General features: G+C 38.9%; 1 protein-coding gene across 4 annotated transcripts in view; it reads right to left on the bottom strand.

Moving 5' to 3' along the window:
- ANKRD27 (ankyrin repeat domain 27) overlaps positions 1-19662 on the bottom strand; it is a 42087-nt gene that overhangs the window by 22014 nt on the left and 411 nt on the right. For 3 of the 4 annotated variants that reach the window (XM_042876897.1, XM_042876894.1, XM_042876896.1), the window contains exons 2-12: positions 10061-10191; positions 8538-8648; positions 7347-7503; positions 5701-5855; positions 5332-5391; positions 5186-5239; positions 5021-5086; positions 4866-4942; positions 4399-4520; positions 3449-3527; positions 2538-2670 (exon numbers count right to left, since the gene is read on the bottom strand). In XM_042876897.1, the coding sequence (XP_042732831.1) occupies positions 2538-2670; positions 3449-3527; positions 4399-4520; positions 4866-4942; positions 5021-5086; positions 5186-5239; positions 5332-5391; positions 5701-5855; positions 7347-7503; positions 8538-8648; positions 10061-10162 (1116 nt within the window). In that variant the 5' untranslated portion in view covers positions 10163-10191. Of the gene's footprint in view, positions 1-2537; positions 2671-3448; positions 3528-4398; positions 4521-4865; positions 4943-5020; positions 5087-5185; positions 5240-5331; positions 5392-5700; positions 5856-7346; positions 7504-8537; positions 8649-10060; positions 10192-19539; positions 19628-19662 lie in introns of those variants that run through there. The other variant, XM_042876895.1, reaches the window with a different exon arrangement.

Below are 19662 nucleotides of genomic sequence, written 5' to 3'. Positions count from 1 at the left end.
CCTTCAACTCTCTAAATTGGGTCTTACTATGCAGTAGCTGTACACAGGAATTTAACAAGGGTCCAACACTTATTAGACTAGAATCCCATTAAATAAGTTTGACCAGCACCAGAAAACAAAATGTAGTCCTTCACACTATCAGTTGCATGCTTCTGTCCTCCTTTTGACCCACACTGAAAGTGTCTCTCCAAGACTTGCATGATCTTTAGCAAAGAACTGGGTAAGTTTTTCCTTAAGTGCAATTTTCTTACTGACATGAAGATGATATACCATTATCCCACAGGGTACATTAGCTCCCTGTGGAGTTCTCCTTCTGTAGTTGGTTTCATTAGGGATTGGACAAGAGCATTAGTCAGCCATCAGAAACGCCATCTGAAGCCAACTATAAAATTAAACATAGCCACATGAGGAGCTGTAATGAAGGCCCAGGGCACAGCAATGTTCTTGCTCAGAGCCTGAAACCCTTCAAGCACAATCTGGAAATAGAAGCCATGGGACATCAATCTGACAACTGCTGCTTTTAAGCAGAAAGCAGATCTCCTTTAACACAGATAAAGGAAATACCTAAACTGCTAGGTTTCTGAAGAGAACAATTCTTCAAATGAAGAACAATCAGAAGTTTCTTTTATGTTCATCCATCTCCTTACTTTCTTTTTCAGTTCCCATGGTGGGGCTATCTGCTACAACAAAGAAGCAGAAACTAGGTGTATCACCTTTCCTTTCTACCTGCAGTAGGGATGATGGTCTTTCCTTTTAAACTGTGCTAGAGACCATGGGGTGACTCATTTCCTTGTCTTCAAGACTCCTGTTCGCCCCCCTCATCTAGTATGCTGACTGCTGTGATAGGAGGTGTGGAGAATTCCTGTTGCTTGCTCATACACACAAGAGAAAAGGCAGAAAGCAGGGAACTTGAAGTTCAAGTCTGGAGATGATCCAGCTGAGATATGGAAGAAAGCTTGCTCTTCTGAACACTGTATACTGGTGCAGACACTTCAGTAGCATAGGATTGCCCCCATACAGACTGAGATGTAGTTCATCTTTCAAGACAAGCTCCCAGATAAATAAGTACAATATCTTACTGGCAGTGACACTTATCAGGAAGTTATAATCACTAAGGGCAATTCCAGTTCATAGAAAAGGAAAGCTAGCCTTAGCTGTGTAAGAAGAGATAGAAGCAGGCACTTAATCAGAAACAGTTTTTATTTTCTTCAACTTGCTGATATTTTTGTGGAAGATAATTCCACTTTGGCTCCAGTTCTCCTTCTAGACCATTAGCACTGCTATTTTTGTATTAATTATTAATGTTAGCCAAGCGACTGCAGGAAGCAAAATTGACTGGCAAATTGTTTTCCTTTTAAACTAACATTTTTATTCTTTTTTTCCTTAACAATTTGAAACAACACTGCAAACATGTAGTACCATAATTTCTTTACACATAAAAAGGAAGAGTGCTTTTCTTTGTGTACAAAATCAACACATGCATGACAAATTCATGGAGAGAATAACAAAAAACAAAGCCACAAATAGCAAAATGACTAAAATGATAGTTAAGTGTTTAAGATTGTGCCCCAGGTTGTCCCATTCCAAGCCCTGCACACTGAACCACTAGTCTGGCTCCTGCAATTACATTCCAGTACTCTGCAGTTGGACAGACTGAGACACATCAAATTCATTCCAGTTCTGAGTTAGCTACTTTTGATTTCTATAACAGAGCATGAAAAAAAACATTTTGCAATAGTAGACTTATTTTCTTTTGAGCAGAAGATTCAAGATTGAATATCTTTAATAAGCTAGAAAGTTTTCAGAGCACAGAAGTTTCTAAAGTCACATCAATATCATTCTGGATCCCCAAAGAGATTAGACCTGATTGACAGAAGGTCTAGCTGCAACAGATCCACAAACTTCTAGTCCCTGCTGTGTTAGAAATCCTGAGAAACAAATTTGACCTTCAAGCACTATCTAATGTGATACAGTCCTGCACTCCCACTAAATTATCAACTTTGTGTAATGGAGTTATGTGCACCTCAAACACTTTTATTTCTAAAGAACTTCAACTGCAGTGTAATGTAAAATTATCCAGTAAATCTTCATTCTGCAAGCTAAGCTTTTTAAAATTTCAAGAAAAATGTGTTTAAGTTCAAGCTATGCCTACTATAATGTACTGCATTGCTTTCACAACCACAACAGAATGAAGACAGAAAGTATTAAAAACTTTCTTAAAATTCAGCTCTTGGAGAAAAAAAAAAAAAAAAAAAAAAAAAAGGGGGGGATGTCATTGTTTCTAGTTATAATGAAGAGACATTTACTTCAGATTTACCTACTCCTTAAAGTGTACAGTGAGCATGTGTTGCTACAGGACTGGCACTTCATTCTAACATTTTAGCTTCTGCTTCAGGCACAGCTGCCTCCTAACCTTCGAAGGGTGAAAAATGAACTTGTTAGCTGTTTGCTTCTTCTGATTGGATTTGCCACCATAAAGGTACATAGTTGTGCAACCTTATCAAAATCACATTTGACAGACTTTAAGAGTAGCTTACTGTTGATCTGTCAGAGAGGTTGCCTTGTCGTATGTATTCTATTGCAGCCTCAATTGAGGTTAGACAGTATCCCAATTCATCCTTCACTGAACTGCAGAGCCTGAAGTTCTTGATGTAACTCAAGTTGGCCATCCTGAAATAAAGTTAAAACCATGAATCATTAAAGTTGACACCAACATGTCAGACTTTAATATCACAGGTCATTTCAGACAATCCAGGCAGATATTACATGTGAGTTAAGAGAAACTTCTAGAAAGATTGGTAGGCTGGCATTATCATAGCTGTTATGAGCTTTGCAGAAGGATCTTAACACTTCAGTTCTTCATTATGAGATAAAGTTAAAAACTAGATATAACAAATATGAAGGACAAGGTAAGGACAGCAGTAAGAAATAATGTCTCACAAGTTTCAAGCATCGTAAGTACCACAGTAAATAAATAGCATCTGATATTTGGGATATACCAACACTACTGTCCAGATAAACCTGAAAGGTTTATACATACCTTTCCCAACAGATGAAATAGCCATAAGAGCATATGCTAGCAAGCAACTAAGCATTCAAATCACATTTCTCCATATAACATATCTCAAGCATCTAGAAACTGCATACAGTTTTGCAGTTCCAATGCAAATGTGGATGAACCAGTACTAAGTCCACACCAAACATGCAGATCCAGTAAATGGAAGATTCCCCCATGAGAACAGATTTCCTGATTTGGAATCAAAACAAACAACACTTGAATTCCGAGTAAGTCCTGAATTCTGTCACATCTTTGCTGTTTATCTGACTAGCTTTCTGTATCACATTACCCCTCTTAGACTTTGGGTACGCTATTACTAGAAACATTTGACCCCACTGCACCATTATATACAATATGATGGGGCTTTGTACAGCCAAAGTAGTTACATACCAGTTTGGGATTTCTGTTTTTACAAGTAAATACAGCAAGACAGAGAGTAGATCATCTGCACACATGGTTTCCATGTTAACTAAAAGAAAGAATTTATATCTGATATTAGTAATCTCACAGCTCAAACCAAAACTAAATGCCTATAAATGTAGGTCTGCCTTTTAAGACTAATGGTCAGCTCTCCTAATTGACTAGTAACCAATGCAATCTTTCAAAAGTATGTTCTCAATCTCTCTCTAAAAATAGACTCCCAGAAGCCAAAAAAAACAAATACAGCTGCAATATTTAATTAGTATTCCCTCCTTCTTCACTGGAGAAGTCAGAACAGTGGCTTGAAGGTGAACACTGTCCATTGACATGCTTTTTCATATCCAAAGGGCCATCCAGGAGAAAGAAAGTGATGCTGTGAAGTAAGCAGTATTCTACTGCACCACTTTGTTTGTCTATTGGTAGCATCTTCCCTTTCCAGGCTACATAAAATAAGAATCAGACCAACAGGTCTGTACTTTCCTATCTCAGAATCAACAGTGGCAGTATCTCAGAATCAATGCAGTATAAGGTTTGCCTGACCCTGCCCTCCAACACTGCATTTTGCAGTGATACATCTGTATACTTCTGATTTCAAGATTATCACAGAGCACAGACATGAATAAGCCAACAGCAACCTTCAGTGTTTTAAATGGATGACATTTTTTTCCTACCTGAGAAAGTCCTAGATTACATAAGCTTGTCACATGCTCTAGCTAAAACATACAGTTAATCAAGTACTTCAGCTCACTTTTATCGTAAAGCGAAGTGCTCATGTTGCAATCATTTTATTTAGATACCTGCAGACCTGAATGTACTTGCTTAATGCACAAGACTAATTCAAACAGGTGTTTATATACCACAGTGCATAGATGTTAAAAAAAAAATAATCTCAGCTTTATTTTAAGTCACTGTTTACTGACCTCTTTGGCTAGGAGACTGCATAATAATTTGTACCACTTTTCGTAGACAGAGTAACTTCTGTTGAGGGGAAGTACATTTGTTCAGCTGACTCAGTTCTCGCTTCGCACGTGGTATATTAAAACTACAAAATAATTTGAAAGAAATTGTCAACATACACCAGAGCTTCTGTGCAGGACACCCAAAATCCAAGTCTGAACTTATCCAGAGCGGAAATGAAGAATGGTATTAACTCATTTCTATCTCTACCCTACACTTGCGTTTCTGTGCCTTGTAGATGGAATGGGAGGCATAAAACCCCAAAAGTAAAGAAGTTCAATGAAACAACTGCCTTAAAATGATACAATTTTTCTATCTCAAAGGAATGAAGCATAATAAAAACTTACTGTTGCCTGAAGGATAACTTTTTGGCCTGCCAGAAAGCTATTTGAGACAGGATCTCAGTGACTGCTCAAAAACTAACACTCACCTAAACTCGGGTTTTACTCCAATGTCTTTTTGCTGGAGCTCTTGAAGGCTTCTTGTGATTTTGTTAAAAGCAGCATCCTAATCATAAGAAAGGTAATAAGTGTTTAAAGTGCATTGGATTAATGTAATTGATCTTCAGCAATCAAACAAACTTACCTCACTTGCCTCAATAGTCCCCACATATTTAAAGACTAGATCATAAATAGCATGGTGGACATACATCTGTTGGAAAAAAAAAAAAACAAACAGTAACTTAGACATGAAAGGAAAGGAAAAGCTAAAATTGCTTGCCAATTGTCTTCCTTCATTTCAGATGCTTACTTCAACTGCTTGTTTAATCAGATTCATCTGCTCTTCTTGCTTCGCAAGCATCTTCTAAAAAAGGAACAGCCACATAAACAGCAAGAGAGTTAAATGATTTATTGCTTAAGTAAAGCAACATACTATGTATTTAGTGATGTGTTTACCAAGTGTGAATCTCTCAGAAGATGCTGGAGACATTTGGTATAAAGTGCACTGACAGAATCCTAGAAGGGAAAAGAAAAAGTAGATCTGCGTTAATGATATGAAGCAACAAAGCATAAAAGAGCAAAGAAAGGAGAGCTTCTCTGACTTAGAAGTATACAGTATCAACAAAAGCAAAGTAAGATCTTTAGCTAAAAGCTGTATTTACATAACAATCAAGATGCAGTCATTCACAGTTACAAATTCTTTTCTCCCTCCCTACCTTCCTCCCTGGACTATTCTGACATAGAACATCTTAACAGGAAAAGATACCCAAAGCAGTGAAGTGAATTATGTTTAGTAAATTAAGCATCAAGCAGCAAGATACTGACTATGTAGTGGCGGAGGCTTTTCCGTTCGTGCTCTTTAAATGTTCGGTAGAAAGATCCTATGTATTTATCAAATCTCTCACAGTGCCTTCCCAAGAATTCTCTAACATCTTCAATATTTTTCAGAGAATAAAGATTTGATGAAGCTGTAGATTCATCTAAAAATGAAACCCAAGAGTTAACACATTGAATACACATGCACAGTAAAGCTCTTTCTTGTTCCAGATATCAAGCCAACTTGTGTATGATGAAACATTAATTCAGCTTACCGTGCTTCTAAACGAAGGTGTTGCTTTCAATTATGAAAAGATATTGCAGTTAAATAGCCACACTTAAAGCCAGCTCTCTTACCTTTTATGTCAAGGATCTGTTTGGAATAGCTAAAAACTGATTCTGCATGCTCCTTTCCTCTGGGGTAATTTATTGCTGCTCATAACTTGAGCGTGAGACAGGCATGAAATTTAAGAAAAGCATATTACAGTACTGAGTGCAGGAAGATAGTGTGCTCTAAACAAGCTGTAAAAAATAAAACACCCACATCCTGAACTTCTACATAGTCTATTTAATAGCCTATTATTATAGGCACCCTTTCTTCTGAATGAGGGCAAAGTCGCATCAAGTAAATGTTGAACCAAATCCACTTTTCTTCTAAATAATACAGTTTGATCGCTTGTCTCAAATTCATATATTTATATATAGCTTTTCCAAGAAAATTCCTCTAGGCAAGGCCTTCATCTGCACTCAAAAGGCAACTAATAGCAGGCTCAGATCTTATTCATTTCAAATTACTTAGAAATTACAAGTCACCTCACTTCTGAAAGTCACCTCACTTCTGCTGTATAACTAATAGCTAAAAGCTGAAGAATAGATTTTATGCATATAGTCACAGTTTGAGTCTGTATGTATTTCAGCTATTTTATTTCCAGCATAATGTCCACACTACTCACAGTACTATTTTCACATTTGCCCCGTACCATTTTGTCATTTGTTTACATTCTTACTTGTTTAAAAAGATGGGATGCTTTTAATTCAGAAAAGCATACACGTCAAGTAGCTTCAGTTACTTACTTGGTACAAAATTTCATAAGGAAATTCTGTTACATTCACAGCTTGAGTAGCAGCCTTGGAAAGAGCATTCTAGCCTCATCAAGAGGCTTTTCCAACATTAGGAAAAAAAGAATACATTAAATGAAATATGACAGATTACCTCCAAGTGAGCTGCTATGTAGCTATGCTACACAGCCTTTAAACACTAATGAAGTCACTATGAATCTACCACAATCCAATTTTGTACATCCACGGTGCATCTGAAGACAGGTGTGATTAAAGAGATTAAATTCTACCTTTAAACAGCCAACACTGACACTGAACTTTGCTTAAAAAAAAAAAAAAAAAAAAAAATCAAGCTGTATCAAGTACTCCATAATTCTTTACCATGGAGACTGGGACACAAGTCCTATAAAAATAAAGTTTGGCTGGCACCAACTTAATGCTTTTACAGCAACATACTAACATCCACACCACCATATCAGTAAACACTGAGAGCTTCAGTCAACTCGGCACTTTTCAGAATGAATAAAGCACATTAAATAAAGATAATGATTGGCTTGTGTGCAAACAAGGCCAACTGTTATCACTGAAATACCTACTTGAGCATTCTGTTTTTTCCAGTGGATGAGCTATACACAAAATACTAAAGCTCTCTTCTTTTTCATTGTAAAATGTTTCCTCAAAAAGAACAGGTACCGAGAGATGATCGTCAAAACCAGTTCCTAAGATGACAAGATTTCCTTGTATGAAGATCTCCTGGGGAAAAAAAAAAAAGTGGAAAATTTCCAAAAAAACACAATTACCCTGACTTCTGCACTGCATAGTTGTATCTCCAGGGAAAAAAGAGAATCTTGCAATATGGAAAAATCACAGACTCCATATTTTTCATATTCTAATGCTGTGTAGGCTGAAACAGGGATTCCTGCAGTTTACAACAGATAGCTGAATCTTGCTTGTACTCACTTTCCTTACAAGCCCCCTACTAAAGAAGCTTTGGAGAATATCTGAAACCAAGTAACTATTTGCAAGCTTTCAAGCACTTTTAGCAAAAGGGAATTAAAAAAAAAAAAAAAAGCAATTTATATTTGTTGTCTAGAGTTCACCTTAGTAAGACATCATCCAACCTGGATATGTTTCTCATGCTCAGCTTTATCTCCTAAAGAATTCCTGTGTGAACACCTACAGTAGGAATACCTCAATGACTGCCTGCAAATAGGTGCAAAATCTCAGACTGTATTGCAAAAATGGCAAGCAGAAAAGAAAAAAATTCTTCTTAAACCTATGCAGCATTAGCATTGGTTATAATGGCTTTGCATTAGTTACTAAATCAGGCCTCAGATACTACTTAGTATTATCTTAATTGTCTTAACCCTTGATGAACTTGCATCTGCGTACAATACAGGCAGCATGAAATCTAAAGATGTAGTTAAGTGAAAATGGCCCTTACACCAGGCAACAAGATTCCTAACAGCAAAAAATGCAGAGAACCCATTTACACAGTCAAAAATTCCATAACTAAAAAACACAGATAAGCTTGGCAGTTACTTCACTGAACTAGTAAACTGAAAATCGGAGTCAGAGGCATCCAAATAGGACAACCATTCGAGCCTATACCAAACAGTTTTCACTAGAAAGCAACGTATCCTGGAGAACAGAGTCTTAAATGAGTGACACTTATTTTGGCAGTTAGTGCTAACTCTTTGCTTGCTCCTGTAACCACCCTTAGTTCAGCTGGTTACCGACTGCAGGAGTCATTTACCAGTGTCCCCAAGATACCAAAACGGAAATACCTTTCCATTTAAGGTCTGAAAATTTTCTTCTAGTGGCTTCAGTACATAACATTCAAACTGGCAGTTGGAAAGACAGTTGCTTGAAAGGCTTCCTTTGCATGGAACTAATACCTAAAATAGAGTTAGATCACAATTTGGAGATAAATACAGTAAATCACCAGTTAAATTCTGATTGCTTTTGCCTTTCACACTACAATAGATTGGCAGATAAAGACAAATTCTTGACTAGTAAGCAAGATTCATTTTAATATCTGTTTACACAATGCTAATCTAATTTTCAGTTTGTTCTGATGTCAAGAAGCTCAAACTTCCACTGTTAATCCAAAAGGAATTTTGAGTTTCTTCTTTTAATTAAGTTATCCTCCATTCAGACTATATTTTCTCAAAGCAAGTTCAGTCATTTGGAGTAAAGCAGTGGATGAGCACTTTCAAGTTACAGTAAATCACTATTCAATGAGGAAAAATTATGAACAAAGTGTGAGATCTCATTCAATACCAGGAACTCTATACACACTGAAAATACATTTCATGGTCAAGAAATAGCATCTTCAAATTGCTTCTGCTCTTAAAATGACATCCCTCCTTCTCCAGAAGCAGCAGTACAACTCAATATGAATACTTTTATCCTGGAAACGTAGAGTTGTTCCTTTAACAGCTCCAGAACCACCAGTATAAGAGATCAGACTTAAGAACAGAAAGAAAATTTTAAATGTTCCTGAGTTCTGGAAATATTTGACAGATTCTTGCCTTCACAAGCAGCATTCAACTGCTCATTGATTCTCCAATAATCCTCTGAGACTGTACAGATATTTACTAAACTTTAATATATACAGATATTTCTTTAAAGATACGCTTTTAATCCCACATAAGATCACAGAGATATCAATACATACTAGAAGCCAGCAAGTTCATGCAAGCGTGCAGTACAGTTAATGCAAAGAATTAAGGATAAGATTAAGGTAAGGATGCCAATGATATTAGGCGTCAGAATACAGAAATGCTAAAATCTGTTCACTAATCATATCACTATCATAAGTAATAAGTAATAGAAAGAACCCTGTCCAATTAAAGCTTAATTTTATAATCCAATAGAAATAAGCTGAGTTTAATGGAATCTCCACACACTTAATTTTATATCAACACTTACAGCAAGATACTCAAACTGGAAGTTTTAAAGAATTGCAGTTTTTTGTTCTAACTCATTTTAATGTCTTTGATTTGCTATATAAAATTGTCAAAAATAAGTGATTGTCCACCAGGGATTTCAAGAAGCCAATCCTAATTTAAATCACAAGTGCAAGAATATACAACTAGTTGGTATCAAAGAAAATAAGTTTCCTGTGAAGGTTAGAAGTTATCACTTCCATCTGTTACTACTGTGCAGTTACCAAGAGATCCGTGTTTGCAGACAAAACATTTTGCAGGCTTGTACTGATCTTCATGAGTCTTAGGAAGCCTGGAATTTAAATAAAAATTTGCTGCTATTTAATAAGTTATTTTAGAATACACTTATTTATACTCACAATACCATGGAGTTCTGCAACTTTGCTGCAGAGATCAGGACGTCGCTTCTGAATGGCCAAATAAAAGGGATTTTTCAAAAGGTCTTCATCATACATAGCCATATGGACTTCAGATACCCAAAGGAGATTTTCTAGAAAACATATGGAGAATGGTTAAAGCATAGTACATGTATCTGTGAATGTACAATATTGCAAAATACCAAAGGGGCAAAAAGAAAGAAGTATCTTCAGATATTGGATGTGAGCTGTCAATGTCATGCTTAATTAACTAGAAATTAAGTGTAGTCAAACAAAAGTTACTCAGAAAGAACTATGTGCAAACAAAACAACACATTTCCTGTTACACATGTACCCTCATAAGGTCTCCTTTGCCCTTTAAGTGCATGATCTTCTGGGGAAAAAAATAATGGAAGAAGATAGATATTAAGATCTACATTATAACCACTCTGATAGACAAGCTAAGGTCTAACACAAAACAGAAGATTGGAATTAAAAGCTTCTTCACAGCAGATTCTACAACGCTTCAGGACATTGATGCTTTCACAGTAAGCTTAGCTAAGTGACAATTACTGATGTACACATCAGTGAGACACTCAGACAATGTAACAGGAATCCTTGTGTAATGTAATCCCCGACTTTCCAGGGAAAGTTTCAGGAAAGGTACAAGAAGCAGGTATGTATAACCAAGTCGTAATTAAAAAGACACCAATGAAATCCAATATTTGTGGTAACCTCTACTTCCATTAAAAAGGTGTCAATCATCTGAAGTCAGACTGACAACATCTGGAAAAAAGCAAGCAGAAAAGCTACCAGAGACAGAAATCCAACTGCTAGACAGTGGAGAGTTATCACAAGGTGCGTCACAGGGAAAAGAGGATTTCCAGAGACACTAAACTCTCAGTTTAAAAGGCCTCTGTACTTTTAAATCTCTAGACACAAGGACATGAAAAACCCTAATAGGACCTTTCTAGACTAACTTCAGCATTGTTTCATTCAGAAGAACAAAGGTTAATAAGTTTACAAGGGCTTAATTAAGTAGACTGTCATATCTTTTCCCCTCATCCAGATTCCTCAAGGAAACTAGAAACGTAAGTCACATTATTCCTCCTGCAATTTCATCTGTATGTACCAGGAAAAGGTAAGAAGAGCAGCAGCAGATCAATTTGAACCAAGCCATCCTTACACAATTAGCATTTCCAGGTTGGAAATGCCCATATCGGGATGGGGCTCTGGGCAGCCTGGTCTAGTTTAGAATATGGAGGTTAGTATCCCAACTTTTACTCAGCACATCACTTGCTCAGTGTGAGCTTCTGATGCTTATCATGTAGTACTTGAAATACTGAGCTACAGTAGTGCTGTACTGGTGCCACAAACACATCCTTCTCCACAGACTGGCAAAGAGACATGAAACCACTATGTTACAGTATAGAAGGATGGAAAAATACATTCCCAATTTGCACAGATTTTTAAACAGTCCTTTAGTTTCAGCTATGCTGTTAACTGATCTATTGTCTGTTACCTGATCTATGTATTATCTGGTCCTTCCTTATAATTAGGCATAAGGAGAACTCAACACAAACACAATCAATTAAGCCTGAAAGCCATTCCCACTATAAAGTTATCAGCAGTTTCTTGCAGCCTGGATTGCCTCTGCATGAGCCACTCAAGACATCTAAGGCAGTGGCAGGTAACTGTCTCCAGCAGTTCTTTCTCATGAAACTCCAGATAAAACGGTTCATCCACTTTCCAAAAGGACAAAAAATAATATCTATTATGAAAGGACATCAATTTGGCTGTGCCAGCACTAAGACAGGACTTACCAAGCAGGACTAATTACCTATTAACTGCCTATGAACAGCCAGCTAAGCATTAATTCCAGTAAGATCTTAAATGACTTAGAGCTCACAGTTCAAACATGTTTCAACATCAACTTATTAGATAGAAGGCAAATGTCATAGAGGGCTGTATGAGCACATGCAGCAAGCAAAATCATCAGCCACAGCAAAGCTTATTTTGGAGCCCCTTATTCCTTTTTGGGGGCTACTCTTCAGGGAAGATGAAATTGACTGAAGAATCTTAAGTGAGAAAGGCAGAAAAGGAGGATGTAGGACACAGTGCAGTGCAGTGATACTAGTTAAGGTAAAGAAACTGCATGAGATAAGTAAGAAAATCCCCCAGATGTACCACAGTCTCAGCAAGGGCATTTTGTTCCACATCTCTAGAAGAAGAAACAGGCCTCAGCTTAGGTAAAGAGAGTCAGGTTACAGATCAGGAACAACTTAAAAAAAAAAAAAAAAAAACCACATGTTTTAGATCACTTGTCAAAGCTATCAAGTCTCCAATACCGTAAATCTTTAAGAACCTGTTAGACAAACCTCTACTAGAAGTGATACAGACCCAGCCTTCTAGCCTCACTAGATTATACGATCTCCCAGGACAGTTTCCAAAACAAGCTTCTACTGAAGTAGATGGCCCACCAAAGCATCTTCACCTGCCTTTTTGTTTGTGAATCCACATTCACTATCCAGTCAACTGATAGATGAGAATGCTGTGACTCTCCACACAGTATGTAAGAAAGTATTAGGATGCCAGGTGCTGGGCAGTGGTGAGATGAGCCAAGAGCACACTAACACAAGAAGGCAACTAAGCATCAGACTGCAGAGACAAAAATGCAGTGCACTTGTGTTTCTAATTGCTATATTATCCCTTTTTCAGCTTAATGAATCTAAGTCCAAAGAATTTTTTCCCATAGTAGAAAAGAGAGGAAAGAACACATTCCACAGACCTCCTTTCTCCAGAAACCTGCATCTCAAAGAAGTGAGAAGCTCTGCCTACAGGAAATTAACAATATTTAATACCCTAGCAAAACAGATAGAAGGGATGTATTGGAGGGGAAAAGCCCCCTAGAAAACCTTAGCTTATGAAATTTGCTGTTTGACTGATGCAGCTCTTAAGTCATCGCCTTCACATAATTAAAAAAAAATCAGGGTACTGTAAGAACTGTTTCAGTTAACAGATCAACCCACTAAGTTTGAAACAACAACCTACAGATCTGGTTCATGCGTTACCACACAGAGCCAGGCATTCTGTTTACTACAGAACTACTGACTGCAGCAATAATTCATACTTCTTAAGTTCAAAAAAAGTGACAAGAATCTGCATTAATTCTACCATTTTAGCTACTGCAGTACAACTAAGATGCTGTCAACATGCTAAAACCCTAATAAGGAAGCTTTAACTTTTAGTTCATGGAAGAGTTTGCCACTCACCTTGAGCAGAAGCAGGCTGAAGACTCTAATCTGCTAGCTGGGCACATAAAGCTGCAACCAAGTCCCTGCACAGCAGGAAGTAGCAACCAGTAGTCAAATGAGTACTGTTTTGAAAATGGATTCTCAATTTCCTTCTCTTTTCTCAACACCTTTCTCTTAGCCCTGCATCTGCACACTGCTCCATTAGTGGATGGCTACCATATCTGATTATTGTGTGGGCATGCAAAAGAAAGAATGAAATGTTCATTAAATTAACTGAAGCAGTTAATCAACTACATTTGCCCAGACAAATGGGGATGTTTTGGCCATGTAGTATTAGTAACTACAACAAAGCCAAGTCCTTCACACTACGCTTCTACAAATCAAGTCTAAGAAAACTGAAGAATACATTAAAGATCCCCCAAATTTTGTCTCAAGCATTTTTGAGACAAGTCAATTTCTTTCCATCTCAAAAGTTAAGTGCATCTGAACATAACAGCTAATGCACTGCAGTAATTCTAAGAATGCATTAGAATATTCCATTGAGAATTTGTTGGCAGAACACAACATCCAACTTTAATCTAATGGAACTAAAGGGGCAGGTGGTGGAGTTATTCCTCTAGTTGCACCTCAGACAGCTTTAGATTTACTAACATTACACAAGCAGGAAAAAGCACAAAGTCACGTAAGTATTGAACAGAGCTGATAACATATAACTGAAAGCCCATTAAAAATTTTCATAAGCCACATTCACTGAGTTTATTAAATTCCATTATGCTAAGCTGTAAAGCAACACAAGTACTACTTTCAAAATGTTAAAATGGAATTACTTAGCTTCACGCCTGTAAACACAGAAATAGCTCTGACTGCTGGAAGAACAGAAGCCAGCTCATCAGAGAATCCAATAAGCATTTTGTTACCCTGTACAAAAAAAAACCCCACCAACATAATCATACCCTTAGAACAGCCAAGTCCTTTGTAGATTAAGAACAGAGTGATAGTTCTAATGAGACATCTTGCACCAGGAACAGCTGAAGTGAAAAGCCATGCAATAGAATCCAAGCATGTCAGTTTTTTCCAAAGGAGTGGAAACCAAGTCCTATGACCTTTGGTACTGAAAGCAATAAGCAGGATTTAGCTATGAAAGTTTTTGTCCTAAGATTTTCCTTTAGAGATACTGAAATCAGGTGCTTTTCACAGTCCTGTTCATTTCCAGCTCTTTTTAAGGAACATTTTGAAATAGTCATTAAAATAGATGCCACTGCTTTTACCTGACAGCTACATTGTGTCCCCATTCTAAAAATTTTTATTCAGTTCTTAAGTATACCACCTGAATACCCCATTTTAATATTGAAGACCTAATGAGATGTACTACAGATAGCCTTTCACAATAGCACAAAGGATTCTGTATAGAAATACTTCATATTCCATGGTGAAGAGCACAAGACTGACTCGTTCATTTCACACACTGACATCAATTTCATCTCCACTTGCAGACTCTTGTACAACATTAACAACTCCAGCTTAGTAAACCAGTAACTAGAATATCACTTGCTGAAAAGCTCGAAAGGATGACAGAAGTCAGATCAAGCAATACCTTACTACTCACCTACAAGTTGTTCATCTCAGAACAGCTAAACATTATACTGAGACATTTCTGGTCAAATTTGTAAGTGTATTTATCACACCAGTGAACTGTAGTGCAGAAAGAAATCTGGATGAAACAATTGTTCCCCAGTTCCAAATGACTTTTCAAACACAGTGGGATCCCCCTTCACCACCACCACCACCACCTCCTCCTCTCCCCTCCTCCCCCCCCCCAAAAAAAAAATATTATCAGAGCACCGCTTTTAGCAGTATACTGGATCTGAGCATATCTTAAAGCACCCTGCAAACACAAATTTAACAGTGGGACTTAAGTAGGTTCAGTCCAAATACAACTAGTTACCTACAGTAACTACAGTTTTATTTGCAGTATTACTCCTCGTATTTACACCACTTGAGGCTAAAAGTCCCAGTTTGAACTGGAGACCTCAAATCGACATTTTCATCATGAAGCAAAAACCTCCTGTTTCTGGGCACACAGAAAAACTCTCAGTCCTAATGAATGAGCACTGAGCATCTGATGAACTATGGCTCCAAGACATGTTTCAGTTCCCTGCTCACCACAAGGGAAAGATAAAGAGGAAACTATTTCTACCTTTTACATTCAGCTGCAGCTTATAGTGATTTCAGTGATTTTAGTGAGTATATCAGAATATCACCTTTGAATTATCAGAGTATTGAGTAGTGAATCTGCATCAGTCAGCTCAAGGCTCCCTAGAAACCAGGGGAAAACTTAAGTTATATCATCCCAGAATGAGTCTGACAGTGATGCAGCAGGTTCTGGGAAGGAGAGGTCAATGCCATTCCAGGAAGATGCTCCTTTTTCAACAGCATCTCCCCTGCAGTCACATTCCTTCAAGTGAAGGGTACAGAGCTCAGATCTTTGTGTGCAGTGTTTGGTTTTTTGTTTGTTTGGGTTTTGCAGGGTGGGGGGCATCTCTGCACATCCCTCTCCACACAGATCCCACTTCTCTATTTAGGGTCAGACAGCTGTCTCTCATCACTTTTCTCAGCATCATGCTGTGCCCTAAGGCATTGCACAATGCCTGACAGGAGTAGGCAGTGCCATGTAAGTGTGTTCTGCTCATCCCTCACACTGCTTTCCATTATGAGCCCCCCAAAAAACTCCAAACCAGAGCTCATTCTTAAAAAGAACATTCAACCTTTCTAATTTAAGTGCATTCATATTATAGTTTGATGCTAAAACATTCACATTTCCCCCAGACTTGAGGCCTGACTCCCACCAGCCACCTGATCAGCACTCTATGAACAGGATGCTGTCTGTTCTCACCCAGTCACCTCCCCTGACTTCAGAGATCAGTGCTCTTGGCATTAGCCAGGTACTTACAACAAGCTGCATTCCAAACAACCCAAGAGAGTATGGATTCCCAACCCTTGCAGATTTAAAAATATACTGAGTAGCTGCAAATTCCTCACCTGCGTTTGTTCTCTAGCTTACCATTACTAAGACTGAACTCAAATCTCAAATTGGGAATCCTGAGCAAGTTACAAGCAAACTGTGAAGGAAGAGAGCAGAAAAGGCTATCAGTAGAAACACAAAGATTAAAGAGAACAAACATTAACAGAATGGACAAAGTCCTCACCATCTGCTCAATGCATTTACATAAGGTCACCTCTGCAGTCTTGCAGAGGTATCAGCATATGAATTCACAGCGGACTGACCACACAAAAACACACCAAAACTAAGGTGCTGAAGTACAAGGATAAAAGTTGTTTTCTTAAGCCAATTATGGTGATCCTTCACTCACAGAGACAAAGCAGTGGTAGAATCCTTAGTTTATGCATTGGGCCCAAACACTAAAATGGATGCATAAACACTGTGTCCCGATTATAGAGTCACAGACCACTCATGTTCATAGCAGACCATATCTGCTTTCTGCATATCTCAGTAGGAAAAACCAAGTTGCTGCAGGCCAAGACTAGCTTTGTCTCATTGATGCTAAGAGCTTAAACATCCGCCCATTAATAGATTATCTAGTTATGGGAAGTATTGCTGAACTACATTAGATATCCCTTTTGAGGAGCAGAGAGGAAGGAAGGCGGGAGCACTTGCACAGGAGAAGTCCTTCCAACTAGAACAGCAAACAATTATAAGCACTGCTGGCCTTTAATACCACATTGGGCATCATACATTGGCCCAAGGTAACTGAAAGCCATGCAACAACAAGTCCACAATAAACTTATCAGACCGATGATCCTCCACGATAGAAGTCACAGAATGGCCTGGGTTGGAAGGGACCTCAAGGATCAGTGAATCTCCAACCCCCTGCCATACGCAGGGCCACCAAGCTCCACATTCAATACTAGACCAGGTTGCCCAGGGCCCCATCCAATCTGGCCTTGAACACCTCCAGGGACGAGGCATCCACAACCTCTCTTGACAGCCTGTTCCAGCACCTCACCACTCTCTCAGTAAGGAACTTCCACTTGACATTCAACCTAAATCTTCCCTCCCTCAACTTAAAACCATTTCCCCTTGTGCTGCTGTTATCTACCCTTTCAAAGAGTTGATTCCCCTCTTGTTGATAGGCTCCCTTTAGATACTGAAAGGTCACCCCACAGCCTTCTTTTCTCCAGGCCAAACAAGCCCAGCTCCTTCAGCCTGTCTTTGTAGGGGAGGTGCTCCAGCCCCATGATCATCTTTGTGGAAATGATATGGAAATGAAAATTCTCGCTCTGGATCAACATTTCAAGACACTTTACAACAAAACGTTCACAAAACGCAAGCCAGGAGTTATCTATACAAAGCTACACTGAGTTATCACACACTCAACCAGTTTTGTTCACACTGCATCCTATCCTTATGTTCTGTCCTCATCTCAGTGGTTTTCAACCATCTCAGGTCACAGCATTCGGATGCCTGAACTCAGAGTATGAGGTCATCCCAGAGGCGAAGCCATGAGGCAAGATTTACCAACCATTCAAACAAAACAGATTTGTATTTACCTAAAATACCACTTAAGTCTATTAAAATGATACAGGACTTAACAAGCACTAATGCTCAAGAAGCAGCAGAGTATCTGCTGTTTCAAAGTACTGCAACATGAAGAACACTATCATAAACACCTGTTGGAAGGAAGCCTTTCTACAGAACCAGCAAATACATTTCTGCTGGCACTCATCACATTACATACTAACTCCCTTGTAATTTCAGGGTTCGGCTTTTTTTGGATAAAGTTTTTGGATAAAGTTTCAGCTAGTCAGAATCTTCTTTGAAAGCATTATCATGACTTGGATTTAACAGCATCATGTCTGATAAGCTACAGCCAAATTTTAAGAGTTTTCAGAATCTACTTGAATAAGATAACTGCAACACAACTGAACTTAATTTAGAGCTGTTCTGCAGAGCAGCCTTTCTTCACACATGATATATCTAGAGAAGTTTTGTTTGTTTGTTTTTTTTTACAGATTGTAACTGCTGCCACCTTCAGATTTATGCAGTCACATGCTCCTAAACCAACATCCCTTCCCCTTCTCAGCTATGCCTGGATTTCAGAGAAACTGATCCTGACACGCCACAAGGAATAGCAGCCTCAGTAAGGTGCAGCAGTGCAGCTGCTGCCCACATGGATGTGTAATTTAGGATTAAGCTTAAGTCACACAGGACTCCAGATTGAAACCTAGAGCTAATCCTTCTACCACATGACAATACTTAAACAGTTACAAAACTTCATATACAAGGTCAAAAGCATCTTGTGCTTCTTCATTCCAGCAAGGAACAGATCATTCACATCTTGCCTGCCACTGGCAGGGAGTTACCTAGTAGCCCCACAATGACCCCACAGCCTGCTGCAGGACTTGGCAGCTGGTTTCTTCCACAGGTGCACATGGGTGCAGCAGTAGCCACACGCAACTTGTGGCCTGGTCCAACAGAAAAGCAGAACAAAAAGCAGTCAGGGGAGCACAGGATCAAACTCCCCATGTAACTGAATAATAGAAAAGGAACACAGCCTCAACACACCTCCCAGAACCTGGCCTGCCCAGAGCCTGCCCAGGGCAGCACCTTATCTTGCCCATGGCGCAGAATGCAGCCACAATAAGGGACAGGGTCACAACCCCCCTCTTGAAGGATGTTTTCACTTCTCATAAATTACTGTAGCAACATCAAATCATACAGTTGTCCAGGAGCATAAAGGCATATGTAGCGGTGTGTGGCATGACAAGCAAGTTCTCCAGAAGCCTGCCATGGTGAAACATGTGTTAAGAGACAGCAAGCACAGCCTGCTACGCAGCACTCAGCGTCAGTGTTATCTGTTCTTCTGGAAGACACAGGCATGTGTACAAACATAGCCTACAGCTCATCACTGACTACACCATATTTCAGAACATACACAAGGGCAGCCACTAAAGTATCATTTTTTATAGTAAAAAGCTTGTGTTTGCTACACCTTCTGACGCATAATTACTTGATTTCAACTATCCTTAGACATTTTGGGCCCCATACTCACACTTCCTAGGGGCCTTCTTCAATAATCCACTGAGTAAAAACATGCAAATTCTTGCCCCCGAGAAACGAGCTGAAGCGACACTGATATACAGAAAGCGTGCATCACAGAGCCCGGTAGGAACCAGAGTGCACTCCTCTGATATAAATAATGCACGTACCGGGGTGAGAAAAAGTTCAGCAGTGCATTAAGCGCTCCCGACGCTGCGTAGCGCGGGCAGCGGGTCTACCGCGGGTGGCAGCGGGACCGCGGGCACCAGCAGCCCCGCGCCACGGGCCGGACG

Source organism: Lagopus leucura, unplaced genomic scaffold, assembly GCF_019238085.1.
Source record: "Lagopus leucura isolate 7727_CA_CO unplaced genomic scaffold, USGS_WTPT01 Super-Scaffold_100017, whole genome shotgun sequence".
Lineage (NCBI taxonomy): Eukaryota > Metazoa > Chordata > Aves > Galliformes > Phasianidae > Lagopus > Lagopus leucura.
Note: the sequence above shows the minus strand (reverse complement) of the source record. Positions and strands in the feature narration are given on the sequence as shown.